Source organism: Erythrolamprus reginae, chromosome 8 (assembly GCF_031021105.1).
Source record: "Erythrolamprus reginae isolate rEryReg1 chromosome 8, rEryReg1.hap1, whole genome shotgun sequence".
Lineage (NCBI taxonomy): Eukaryota > Metazoa > Chordata > Lepidosauria > Squamata > Dipsadidae > Erythrolamprus > Erythrolamprus reginae.
In genome coordinates this window covers 5,734,271-5,748,474 of record NC_091957.1, presented here as the reverse complement: position 1 = coordinate 5,748,474, position 14,204 = coordinate 5,734,271, and the positions used below count along the sequence as shown (strand labels likewise).

At 43.5% G+C, this 14,204-nt stretch overlaps 1 protein-coding gene across 2 annotated transcripts in view; it reads left to right on the top strand.

Annotated features, from left to right (window-relative positions):
* Positions 1-335: 335 nt before the first annotated feature.
* The window catches only part of GSN (gelsolin), a 48,588-nt gene continuing 34,719 nt past the window's right edge, over positions 336-14,204 (top strand). The window contains exons 1-2 of one of the 2 annotated variants that reach the window (XM_070758562.1): positions 476-607; positions 10,270-10,326. In XM_070758562.1, coding sequence (XP_070614663.1) covers positions 10,297-10,326 — 30 coding nt within the window. In that variant the 5' untranslated portion in view covers positions 476-607; positions 10,270-10,296. Of the gene's footprint in view, positions 608-10,269; positions 10,327-14,204 lie in introns of both variants that reach the window. The other variant, XM_070758563.1, reaches the window with a different exon arrangement.

The window sequence follows — 14,204 nt, the reverse complement described above, 5'->3', positions numbered from 1 at the left end:
TCTCTCCCTCCCTTTTCTCCTTCCTCCCTCCCTCCCAGCCTTCCATCCTTCCGAGGTCGGTAAAACGAGAACCCAGATTGTTGAGGGCAATAGGCTGACTCTGTGTAAACCGCTTAGAGAGGGCTGCGAAAGCATTGTGAAGCGGTATATATGTTTAAGTGCTATTGTTATCTTCCTTCCTTCCTTCCTTCCTCCCTTCCTCCCTCGATTGTTGAGGGCAATATATGCTGACTTTGTAAACCGCTTAGAGAGGGCTGCAAAGCACCGCGAAGCGGCATATACGTCTACGGGCCATTGCTATTGCTGTCAGCAGCTTGTTTAACGCGCGAGCCTTTGCAAACGGAGCGGGCGGAGCAGAACCCATCGCCCGGATCCAGCCGGCCCTGCCCTGCCCAGCCTCTTCCCCGTAGCCGCTTCTGCTCGGCTTTGCAGCCTGGGCGGAGCGCAGGGCGGGGGAGGAGAAAAGGCTGCCGGGGGGGGGGGGGAGAGAGGCTGTGCCCGACCCCTCCCAGCCCAGCCCTGCCGGATCTTTTCTCCCTTCTCTCTACCGTCTCCGCCTGCCTGGGATTCTAACCGAGCCGCTCAGATTCATCCATTGACCAACTAGGTAGGATCCCAGGGGGAAAAAAAAAGAAGCAAAATTTTTAAATCCTGGGGGGGGGGGGAGAGCGGGAGCGGGGAGGCGCTGCTGCTGGGGAGCCGAGTGGGGAGCCCCCACCAAAGGGGAGAGGAAGCGGGCGGTGGGGGGGACGACGACGAGAGCGAGATGGAGAGATTGGGGGAGGGAGGGGTTGGGGGGGAGGAAGAAGAAGCGTGGCATGGCGGGGGGCGAGGGGGAGGAGATCGGAGGGGGGTAGTCTGGGAAAGAAAGAAAGAAGGAAAGAAAGAAAGATAAAAAGGGAAGGAGGCTGGGAGGAAGGAAGAAAAGAAAGAAAGAAAGAAAGAGAAAGAGAGAGAAAGGGAGGGATGGAGGGTGGGTGGGAGGAAGGAATGAAGAAAGGAAAGAAAGAAAGAAGAAAAAGGAAGGAGGCTGGGAGGAAGGAAGGAAAGAAAGAAAGAAAGAGAAAGAAAGAAAGAAAAAAGGGAAGGAGGTTGGGACGAAGGAAGGAAGGAAAGAGAGAGAAAGAAAAAAGGGAAGGAGGGTGGGAGGAAGGAGGGAAAGAAAGAGAGGAAGGGAGGAAAGAAAGAAAGAAAGAAAGAAAGAAAGAAAGAAAGAGCAGATGGGACCCTTTGCTAAGGGAGCGCTTCAGTGCCTGTCCAGTTTTGAGAGTCCGATCCAGTATTGGAGGCTGGAAAGTTGGGGGGTATGAGTGGAACACAGCGCTGCTTTGACTGAGGATGAGGGGAGTTCCGTCTTTCCCTCTTTACTTCCCTCCTTCTCCTTCCTTCTTTTCTCCTTCCTTCTTCCCTCTCTGTCTTTCTTTCCTTCTTTCCTTCCTTCCTTCTTCCCTCTCCCCTCCTCCTTGTCCTCCCTCCCTCTCTTTCCTTCCTTCTGTCCTTCCCTTCTTTCCTTCCTTCTTCCTTCCCATGACAGTCTCCATAAAGTTTGGGATTTTTAAAACAGGGGAAGGGGCAATTCCAGGCTCTGCCTTCAACCCAGCACCCACTCCCACTTTAGAGCCACCCAAGGCAGGGTCAAGAGGCCACAAATAAATCACCAGGGTTTTTTCCCCCTCTCTATTTATTTGTATTTATTTATTTAAATTTGTATGTTCCTCTAGGCAGAAAAGTGAGAAATGTTCGATATATATATATATATTTTTAAAAAAGATATATTCTTGCAAAAGGCCAGGGCTGAAAAATGTAGGTGACCACAAGAATTTTTACCTTCAAGAGAAAAAGAAAAGTTAAAAAAACAAAACAAGACTCATCCAACCTTAAATTTAAGGCAGGGGTCCCCAAACTTGGCAACTTTTAAGACTTGTGGACTTCAACTCCCAGAATTCTGAGGAGTGGAGGCCAAGTTTGAAGACCTCTGTTTTAAGGGAACATTTACCTGAATGTTTCAGAGAAGGATTTTTAAAAATAATAATAATAATAATAAATAGCAGTCAAAACCTGTTGTAAAATCTTTGTCGGAAAGGTAGCACCAGTTTTCCTTAAAGCACTGGAGTAAAACTTTGGCAATCAGGGGGGAAAAATATTTGACAAATACATCTGGATGCGACAAATACATCTGGATGCTGGATCAGGTTGCCACCTTTCCTGTTACCTCTTGCTCCTGTGCTTTCTGCACCAATGCTGTGCAAATTATAGGTTGCAAATATTCAGCCGAGGGGCTTGAGTAGAATTTAACAGGAGTTGGAGGATGCTTTAAGGTTATTGGGGACTTGCCATGACAGAGCCGAATTTAGTTACTCTATCTCTCTATCGCAGTGTATACAACACACAGTAGCTACTATGTTGCTTGCCAAAAAGAAAAGTAAATCTATGCACACTTTAAATGGGGGGGGGGGGAATCTTTGAAACGGAGTAACAAGTAGTTATTCTGCACAACTTTAGGTTCTCTGTCCACCCCGGTCTTTATTGTTTTTATAAATAACTCAGGGCTCCACGCATACTTATTATTTCAAGGAAGTGGACGTAGCTAATATTCCTTCCTCCTCCTATTTTCGCCCACAACAACATTGTGAGGAGTGTTGGACAGAGAGAAAGAGAGGGTGGGCTGGCCCAAAGCCATTAGCGGTCTTTCATACCTAAGAGAGAACTAGAATTCACAGTCTCCTGGTGATTTTCCTAAAGTCACCCAGTTGACTTTCGTGCCTAAGAGGGGACTAGAATTCACAGTCTCCTGATGAATGGCCCAAAGTCACCTAGATGACTTTTGTGCTCTATCTCTATCTATCTATCTATCTATCTATCTATCTATCTATCTATCTATCTACCTACCTACCTACCTACCTACCTATCACTTAAATTTACAGGCCACCCATCTCCTAATGGACTCGGGGCAGCGTACAAAATAAATCAAAATTTAAAACCCCAAATACTGTATTAAAAAAGCATTAAAAAGACATGCATCCATCACTCATCCATTGCAACTAGCATGGAGTAGTAGAGTGTATCACTCAATAGTCCCAGGCCTGCTGGCCAAAGCTGTATGTTTAAACACAGCTTTTTGAAAGGCCAGGCGGGGGGGGGGGAGCAGTGCGAGTTGGTTCCAGAGGACCGGAGCCACCACAGAGAAGGCCCTTCCCCATGTTCCTGCCAGCTGTCACTGCTTGGCTGACAGGACCTGGAGAAGGCCGATTTCATGGGATCTAATCGGTCTCTGGGACATGTAAAGCAGAAGACAGTCCAGTAGATAATCTGGTCCTAAGCCCTATGGCTAATGGGGAACTAAAACTCCCAGCTACCTAGTTTCTAGCTTAGTGTCTTCCTCTCTTTTCTCTTTTGAATTACTTTACAAAGATTCAGACGTGAGGATATTTTTAAGAAAACATTTCCTTTAAAAAAAAAGAACAAATATTTTTCTTCTGATCGTTCTGAATAAATGACTGCATTTTTTAGGGACACCATAATTGCACCAAGTCAGCCCGGTAGCTGATATAGTTCAGTGCTTTCTGTATAATAATCCATTGCGTTCCCCGGGCTTTAGTTGAGATTCTTTTTATAGCACGATTTGAAGATTGGGTTTCGGGCAAAGCAAATAGAGTTGTCGGAGCCCTGAGCCTCGTCCGGATTGGCTAAAAGGGGTGCAGTGTTAACCAGACGGCTGTCATCGCTCATCGCTTCAACTTTTTTACAATTGAGATTGGCTTTGCTGAATTAACCCTTGGAGGAGCACCTTAAAAAATAACTCAAACCAACCTTAGCATTTGACTGAAATCAAGGTTTTGTGAAAAGCCCTTTGGTGCTAGATTTAGGTCTAAAACATGCAAGCATCTTGTGGGAACATAACAGTTGTGTGGGGCAGTCATCTCCTGAGAGCTGGAATAGAATAGAATAGAATGGAATAGAATAGAATAGAATAATATTGGAATGAAGAAAAGAGTAGAGTGGAGAAGAAGAGAATAGAATACAGGAGTAAAGAATGGAATGGAATAGAATAGAATGGAATGGAATAATATTGGAATGAAGAAAAGAGTAGAGTGGAGAAGAATAGAATAGAATAAAATAAAATAGAACACAGGAGTAAAGAATAGAATATAATAGAATAGAAATAGAAATAGAATAGAAATAGAATAGAATTAGAATAGAATAGAATTCTTTATTGGCCAATTGTGATTGGACACACAAGGAATTTATCTTTGGTGGAGATGCTCTCAGTGTACATAAAAGAAAAGATACATTTGTCAAGAATCACGAGGAATCGAGAACCATGACAAACCAAAGAAAGAGAAAGAAAGAAAGAAAAAAGATATTGATCAAATTGAACGGCTACAAAAATGGTGGAAGGTCTTAAGCATAAAACTTATCAGGAAAGACTTCATGAACTCCATCTGTATAGTCCGGAGGACAGAAGGGAAAGGGGGGACATGATCGAAACATTGAAATATGTTAAAGGGTTAAATAAGGTTCTGGAAACAAGTGTTTTAATAGGAAAGTGAACACAAGAACAAGGGGGGCACAATCTGAGGTTAGTTGGGGGAAAGGTCAAAAGCAACGTGAGAAAATATTATTTGACGGAAAGAGTAGTAGATGCTTGGAACAAACTTCCAGCAGACGTGGTTGGTAAATCCACAGGAACTGAATTTAAACATGCCTGGGATCCATCCTGAGATAAATACAGGAAATAGTGTAAGGGCAGACTAGATGGGACATGAGGTCTTTTTCTGCCGTCAATCTTCTATGTTTCTATGTTTCGTTACCGAACTAGATAACATCATCAATGCCCATTTAGATTGTCGACCTGCAAGGAAGACACAAGCAAACAATTTAAAGAAAAAGGAACGAAGCTTTTCGAAAAGCAAAATAGAACGAGCATTCTCTTTACCCGCCACCCCCTCTGGTGGTTTTCCATCCGGAAAGGAAATGGAATTTAGAGAATCCTATTAGAACTCCAAATTTACCGAAGGCAAAAACCGGTTGGAAAACTGGAGCGGAGTCTAATCTGAGCTCTCCTTTCCTGCCCGCGGGCCCATACATTCCTGGCCACTGTCCAAAGGAGCAGCTGTGCAATTTTACTCGGTTTTAAATCCCAAGAGGAAGGAAAAAAGGCAGAGTGAATCATAGTTGCTGGCAACAGGCGTTCACGCCCATCGAATGGCTTGTGATTTTCAATATTGGCTTTTTATTAAGCGGAGAAAACTAGACCGGCACAAGCCCAAGAACCGAGTCCTCTCTGGAGTTGGTTAGGAAATTTGGACCTCTCCCCTTTCCCCAAATTGAGTTTTCCACTAGCATGCTTAAGCTTTTGAAACTTGGAAGTGTGGGAGGGGGGAAATGCCATTGGAATATATCAGAAGGAAAGGAAAGCAAGGGAAGGATCTAAGTATTGCCCACAAGATCATGTGCTGCAACGTCCTTCCTGTCGGCGACTACTTCAGCTTCAACCACAACAACACACGAGCACACAACAGATTTAAACTTAATATTAACCGCTCCAAACTTGACTGTAAAAAATATGACTTCAGTAACCGAGTTGTCGAAGCTTGGAACTCATTACCGGACTCCATAGTGTCATCCCCAAACCTCCAACACTTTACCCTTAGATTATCTATGGTTGACGTATCCAGATTCCTAAGAGGTCAGTAAGGGGCGAGTACAAGTGCACTAGAGTGCCTTCCGTCCCCTGTCCTATTGCTCTCCTATATCTCCTCTACCTTTCTTCTATTCCTATATCTCTTCTTCTATTCTTTCATTGATATATTCTATTTCTACATCTTCTTTTCTATTATTTCTTAGATATATTTTACTATGAGTATCTCTTCTATAACCTTCATCATGTATTTTACTATGTGTATATTGATATATACCCACTAAAACCCTCATTGTGTATTGGACAAAATAAATAAATAAATAAAATAAATAAAGGGAAAGGAAAGGAAAGGAGGAAAGGAAAGTTGGGAGGGAAAGGAAAGGAAAGGAAAAACAGAGTTGGAAGGGACCTTGGAGGTCTTCTAGTCCAACCCCCACTCAAACAGGAAATGCTACACCATTGCAGAGAAATAATTATCCAACATTTGTCTGAAATGTTGAACAACTTACCCCAGAGGTTGTGAATGCTCCAACACTGGAAGTTTTTAAGAAGATGTTGGATAACCATTTGTCTGAAGTGGTGTACAGTCTACACGCAGGGGGTTGGACTAGAAGACCTCCAAGGTCCCTTCCCACTCTGTTGTTATTATTATTAACATCTTCTTAAAAACCTCCAGGGTTGGAACACCCACAGCTTCTGGAGGCAGCATGTTCCACTGATTACTTTGCTCTTACTGTCAGGAAATGTTCTCCTTAGTTCGAGATTGGCTTTCTCTTTAATAATCTTTGCTTTGGATGGGTGCTTTGGAGCAGGGGACTCCAACCTCGGCAACTTTAAGCCTGGAGAACTCCAACTCTTCAACTTCAATGGGAACTGCAGTTTAATGTTTCCAAATGTAAAATAATGCACTTGGGGAAAAGGAATCCTCAATCTGAGTATTGCATTGGCAGTTCTGTGTTAGCAAATACTTCAGAAGAGAAGGATTTAGGGGTAGTGATTTCTGACAGTCTCAAAATGGGTGAACAGTGCAGTCAGGCGGTAGGGAAAGCAAGTAGGATGCTTGGCTGCATAGCTAGAGGTATAACAAGCAGGAAGAGGGAGATTATGATCCCGCTATATAGAATGCTGGTGAGACCACATTTGGAATACTGTGTTCAGTTTTGGAGACCTCACCTACAAAAAGATACTGACAAAATTGAACGGGTCCAAAGACGGGCTACAAGAATGGTGGAAGGTCTTAAGCATAAAATGTATCAGGAAAGACTTCATGCACTCAATCTGTATAGTCTGGAGGACAGAAGGAAAAGGGGGGACATGATCAAAACCTTTAAATATGTTAAAGGGTTAAATAAGGTTCAGGAGGGAAGTGTTTTTAATAGGAAAGTGAACACAAGAACAAGAGGACACAATCTGAAGTTAGTTGGGGGAAAGATCAAAAGCAACATCAGAAAATATTATTTTACTGAAAGAGTAGTAGATCCTTGGAACAAACTTCCAGCAGACGTGGTAGATAAATCCACAGTAACTGAATGTAAACATGCCTGGGATAAACATATATCCATCCTAAGATAAAATACAGAAAATAGTATAAGGGCAGACTAAATGGACCATGAGGTCTTTTTCTGCCGTCAGACTTCTATGTTTCTATCTAACTCCCAGAATGCTAGCTGGGGAATTTTGGGAGTTGAAGTCCACCAGGCTTAAAGCTTCAAAGATTGGAGGCCCTCTTCTTTGGAGAATAGGTGGACCCCTCTCTTCTTTGGGTAGGCCCTCAAATATTGGAAGATACTATCATGTCTCCTCCTAGCGTGGCCCTTCTCTTTGTTATGCCAGACATCATCATCATCATTATTATTATTATTTTATTTTTTATTAGATTTGTATGCTGCCCCTCTCCGAGTACTTGCAAATGTTCGTCTTTTGTTTTAGCGTCCAGTTCCTTAATCATTGTAAAAATGATTGTGTCAAGGTTCCAGGTAACATCCACATTTAAATCAGACTCCAAGTCAAAGTACTCCTCAAAGTTCCAATTTATTCCCGGAGCCATCCTGGCACCTACTCAGGTTGTGCCAGTCCTCCTTGTGCTTCCGCCCAGGTGGTGGACATAGGATGACCTTGAACTTCTGAAAAGAATGCTTGGTGGCTGCATCTGTACCTTCTTGAAAATCACCCCATCCCAAGTTCCCATAGACATTAGGCCTTCTACAGACAGTGTGACAAGCCGTTGATTTATCACTGACTGGCTTGACAGGTTGCAAAATGGGGTCAAATGCACAATCTCACTTAGCGGCGGAAACTTTGGGGCTCAGTTGGGGTCGTAATGTTGAGGACTTGCTTGTATGGAAAGATAACCCCTGGGCCAGGAATGGTGAATTGTTTCAGATGCATAGAAACATAGAAGATTGGCGGCAGGAAAAGACTTCATGGTCCATCTAGTCTGCCTTTATACTCTTTCCTGTATTTTATCTTAGGATGAATCTGTGTTTATCCCGGGAATGTTTAAATTCAGTTACTGTGGATTTACCTACCACGTCTGCTGGAACTTTATTCCGAGCATCTACTACTCTTTCAGTAAAATAATATTTCCTCACGTTGCTTCTAATCTTTCCCCCAACTAACCTCAGATTGTGCCCCCTTGTTCTTGTGTTCACTTTTCTATTAAAAACACTTCCCTCCTGAACCTTATTTAACTCTTTAATGTATTTAAATGTTTCCATCATGTCCCTTCTGTCCTCCAGACTATGCAGATGGAGTTCATGAAGTCTTTCCTGGTAAGTTTGATGCTTAAGATCTTCCACCATTTTTGTAGCCCGTCTTTGGACCCATTCGATTTTATCCATATCTTTTTGTAGGTGAGGTCTCCAGAACTGGACACAGTATTCCAAATGTGGTCTCTATACAGCGGGATCACAATCTCCCTCTTCAAGCTTGTTATACCTCTAGCTATACAGCCAAGAATTCTACTCCCTTTCCCTACCGCCTGACTACACTGCTCACCCATTTTGAGACTGTCAGAAATCACGACCCCTAAATCCTTCTCTTCTGAAGTTTTTGCTAACACAGAACTTCCAATACAATACTCAGATTGAGGATTCCTTTCCCCCTAGTGCATTGTTTTACATTTGGAAACATTAAACTGCAGTGTCCACGGCTTTGACCACTTATCTAGTAAAGGATGCACTTGTCATATCTGGTTTGTCTCAACGAGAGGTTTTTTTACATACAAACACAGAGACAAAGGATCAAGTCGATCTTTCTGGAATGTGGATTTTAGCTGAGAAGCAGCTTTCTCCGAGTCCGGGGCTTAGTTCCCGGCTACAGTTTGTTTAGGGAAAGGCCACTTAACGCTTGAACTTTCACAGCGACACTGTCTGCCCCACGTGGCAAGCTGTGGCTCGAACAGACAGCTGGCTTTGCTTCTCGGAAAAGCTGGAATTGGGAAGTGGGGAAGGACGAGGCTGGCTCCGTCTGTAAATTCCAGGGGAGGGAAAAGTAGGAGACACAGAGAGGGGAAGGAGGGGAGGGCCTCTGCAGCGGTGGGAGGAAGGAAGAGTTGTGAGCCCAAGGTTAACAGATAAAAGGAGAATATTTGTAGTTCATGGTTGACTCAAGTGTGGTGGTACTTGGTGCTCTCTCGGCTTGGTTGTTTTCTTGCAGACGTTTCGTGACCCAAACTAGGTAACATCATCAGTGTTTGAAGGGAGTGGGGTTTGTGGAGCGGAAGAGGAGGAGGAGGAGGAGGAGGAGAGGAAGCGGGAGGAGGAGGAAGATGACTTTTGGGTTTGAGCTTAGTTGGGGTACTTTTGCAAGTGTTTTATTACCCATACCCAAAAGAAAAAGAGAAAGATGGAAGAATGATTGGTTTTTAAATAGATAGGTAGATGATAAATAGATGGATGGATGGATGGATGGATGGATAGATAGATGAGAGAGAGAGATGATTGGATAGATTGATAGGTACTGTAAGATAGAAAATAGAATGATAGATAGAAAGAAAGAAAGAAAGAAAGATAGATAGATAGATAGATAGATAGAAAGATAGGTAGGTAGATAGATAGATAGATAGATAGATAGATAGATAGATAGATAGATAGATAGATAGATAGATAGATGTGTGTGTGAGAGAGCAAGAGATTGAGAGACCAGGGAGAAAAAGACAGAAAAAAGCATTTTTTGGAAAGAGAAAGCTGCAATAATCTCACAGAAAACGGGCAATATTTTTTTAAGCTTCTTTCTGGCCCCGCTAAAGCAGCTGACAGGATGAAATTGCTGATGGGGAGTTTGAGTGGCAAACTTTTTAAAAAAGAATTCCTTCTGCCAATGGGCGTTTTGCCCAAAGCTGGTAAAAATAGATTTCAGTCTTCATTAGGACCAGCAATGTGAATGGGCTTTTTGATTTAAGGCTGTGTTTACTGTCATTTTATTCCCTCCCCCTTCCAGATGTTATGGAAAGCAATTTCCCCCCCCTTTCTTTTACCGCCTCTTCTTTCCAGATCATGCGTTCCAAAGTGGGGGCTGGGAATTTGGTTTTTTAAATTAAAAGCCACTGCAAAGTTTTGTGTTGTTGTTGTTGTTGTTGCTCTGCCTTGAAATGCAGCCATCTAAACCCTATTTAAAATGTTTCCTAGGGAGAGTGTGTTAAAAAAAATAAACTTATGGGGATGACATGTGTGAAAGACGCCAAGGTAGGAAGCTAAAAGATCTGATTTTCAATAAATTGCTTGGAATGTTAACCCGCCTTTTCCTCTCTGGATGTCATGAACCGATCCAACTTTGCTAACCATGGTTATCTTCTACCCGCCTTCTCTACGTCCTTTGCCCCCTCTCCTCTCTTATATATTTCTTCTCCGGGGTTCCCATTTCTTTTTCCAAAACCTGCCTCCTTTTGCATGAATTGGGGGAACTTCCTTGGGAAGAGGGTGGGAAATTTTGCAGGGGGGAAAAATGACTACAAAAGAGGATGGATGTCCGAGAAATTATACCTGTTCTGTCTCAGCCTTGAGCCCCCCAAAATAAGAATAACTATTAAATAACTATTAAAGATTTTACTATTTACAAACGTAGACTCTCCCAAGATGAGGCTGGGTGGGAAAATCTGAAGGTAGGTATGGCCTTCTCTTTCCCCGTTCCTCAAAGTGGACAACCAAGAACGAAAAAATACCTAGGCGATGTTGTCTATGGAGATTCTCAATCATCCAGGTTGTGGCTGTCGCAAAGGTGTTTCTTCAAGAGGCAACTGGACTTTCTTTGGATTTCTTTGAAGACATTCCACTTCTCATCCCAGAAGCTTCTTCTGCGTGGAGATTCTCAGTCATCCAGATCGTAGTTGTCCCAAAGGTGCACCAGTTGTGGCCCTATTTGGATGGGGAGTCTCTACCCATAGTCACTCATGCCCCTATCACCTTGAGGTTCGACTACTGTAATGCTCTGTACATGGGGCTACCTTTGAAGAACGTTCGGAAACTATAGATGGTGCAAAATGCAGCCACGCGAGCAGTCATGGGCCTACCTAGGCATGCCCATGTTTCTCCAACACTCTGCAGACTGCATTGGCTGCCGATTGGTTTCCGGACGCAATTCAAAGTATTGGTTATGACCTATAAAGCCCTACATGGCATTGGACCAGATTACTTGCGGGACCGCCTTCTGCCGTATGAATCCCAGCGACCGGTTAGGTCCCACAGAGTCAGCCTTCTCCAGGTCCCATCAACTAGACAATGTCGCTTGGCGGGACCAAGAGGAGGAGCCTTCTCTGTGGGGGGCCCGGCCCTCTGGAATCAGCTCCCCCTGGAGATCTCCCTTCACCCACCCTCTTCGCCTTCCACAAGAGTCTGAAGACTCCTTTGTGCCTTCAGGCTTGGGGCTATTAATTATTTGCCCCCTGGCCAATGAATGAAATGGATGCTTGTAGTTCGAATGGGAGTGATTGATTTTTAATGTACTAGGGTTTTAGACTAGTTAGTTTTAAACTTAAATTGGATTTCACATGGTTTTTTTATTGTCTTCTATACTGCTCAAAAAAATAAATAAAGGGAACACTCAAAGAACACATCCTAGATCCGAACGAATGAAATATTCTCATTGAATACTTTGTTCTGTACAAAGTTGAATGTGCACAACAGCAAGTGAAATTGATTGTCAATCAGCGTTGCTTCCTAGGTGGACAATTTTATTTCATAGAAGTTTGATTGACTTGGAGTTATATCTTGTGTTCTCTTTATATATATTTTTTGAGCAGTGTACATGCTGTAAGCCGCCCTGAGTCCTCGGAGAAGGCTGGCATATTAACCCAATGAATAAATAAATAATAAAACTTCTGACAGAACTGAAGAAGTTTCAGGATATCTAGGCGATGGTCATCTCTGGTCACGGTGCCTGCTGTCCCCCAATATCCTGTCTCTTTCTGTGGAAGAGCAGATAGTTCAAACGAGGATATGTCGTTCCTGATCATTTCAAAACCAGCCTTGCGATCCTCACCACATCCTCTGGCAGATAACTCCAGCAGCATACGAGGCCGAAAATTCTACTGTCAACCCTTGTAGAACATCTACACACTTCCTGGTTTATTTTCTTTCTCTATTTTTTTTTTTAAAAAACCTCTTGCCCTTTTGTGCCATCCGGTCCTTCCACCAAGAGAACCAAAGGTGGGTTCCTATCGCTGTGGACCAGTACGTTCTTCTTTGAAAAAGCTACATTTGGAATATAAGACCACCCATATTTTCAGCATCTTTTAGAGGGGAAACTGATGCATCTTGTATTCCAAAAAATACAGTACATGATTAAATATATCCAAAGGTAATCAACTTAAATTTAATTGGTCTAGTAATTCATTTTGCAAATGCACCCACAGGTTTTGAGTCCACAGTGTTTCTTCTATCCTGCTTGGTCAAACACACATAATACCTTAACAATTTATGTCAATTTTTGAGCTGTAGCGTCCAAAATCGCTTTATTTGGCCTGACGGACCCTGCAAGTTTAGATTTCGCCATTTCTTGTCTGGAAAAGTCTTATTCAACCAAGTTCAGCGAGCATCAAAGATTCTTCAGGTCACGTCCACACAGACGCAAAAGTCGAGTTCAAGCAGGGTAGCAGAAAGCAGGAATCTATCCCACAAGCAGGATAGAATAAACACTGTGGACTAGTAAACTTGTGGGTGCGGTTGCAAAAACCGATCAGCTGGACGAAAGGTTACCTAGCAGATGCATTCACACGGCATGCTAGATTGAAGTTAGCATTGGCTCTGATGCAGGTGTGAAATCCAGCAGGTTCTTACAGGTTCTAGAGGACCTGTAGTGGAAATTTGAAGTGAATGGGGATTTTGCAGTATCCATCCCCTGCCACGCCCACCAAGCTACGCCCACAGAACCGGCATTCATTGGCCTAGCGAGGCCCCACAGAGGCGTCACGCCACCTTTTCTGGCCCTGTTTCCTCCCGGGAGATTGATTGATTGATTGATCGATCGATCGATCGATCGATCGATCTATTTATTTATTTATTAGATTTGTATGCTGCCCCTCTCCGAAGACTCGGGGCGACTAACAACAATATAAAAAGACAATGTAAACAAATCTAATATTAAAAATAATCTTAAAAACCCCAATTTAAAGAACCACTCATACATACAAGCATACCATGTATACATTCTATAAGCCTAGGGGAAAGGGAAATTTCAATTCCCCCATGCCTGACGACAGAGGTGGGTTTTAAGGAGCTTGCAAAAGGCAAGGAGGGTGGGGGCATCTCTGATATCTGAGGGGAGCTGGTTCCAGAGAGTTGGGGCCGCCACAGAGAAGGCTCTTCTCCTGGGTCCCGCCAAACGACATTGCTTAGTCGACAGGACCCGGAGAAGGCCAACTCTATGGGACTTAACCGTTCTCTGGGATTCGTCCTAGAGAGGCACCACAGAGGCTTCTCCGCACTTTTTCTGACCATGTTTCCTCCCAGGAGATTCCTAGAGAGGCCCCACGGAGGCTTCTCCCTGCCTTTACCAGCCCTGTTTCCTCCCAGGAGATTCCTAGAGAGGCCCCACGGAGGCTTCTCCCTGCCTTTACCAGCCCTGTTTCCTCCCAGGAGATTCCTAGAGAGGCCCCACGGAGGCTTCTCCCTGCCTTTACCAGCCCTGTTTCCTCCCAGGAGATTCTTAGAGAGGCCCCACGGAGGCTTCTCCCTGCCTTTACCGGCCCTGTTTCCTCCCAGGAGATTCCTAGAGAGGCCCCACTGAGGTTTCTCCCCACCTTTTCCGGTTACAGTTTCAGATGGTCGGCTTTGTAAGTGGAAAATGGTTCTTGAGAAGAGGCAAAAAAATCTCGAACACCTGGTTGTTGTCTAGAAAAGTTCATAAGTAGAAGCATTCTTAGGTAGAGGTACCACTGTATTTGTATTTTTATATTGTTGTAAGCCACCCTGAGTCCTTCAGGATTGGGTGGCATAGAAGTCAAATGAATGAATGAATGAATGAATGAATGAATGAATGAATGAATGAATGAATGAATGAATGAGTAAGTAAGTAAATAAGTAAGTAAACAAACAAACAAGCCGGTAGTAAAAAAAATTGCATTTCA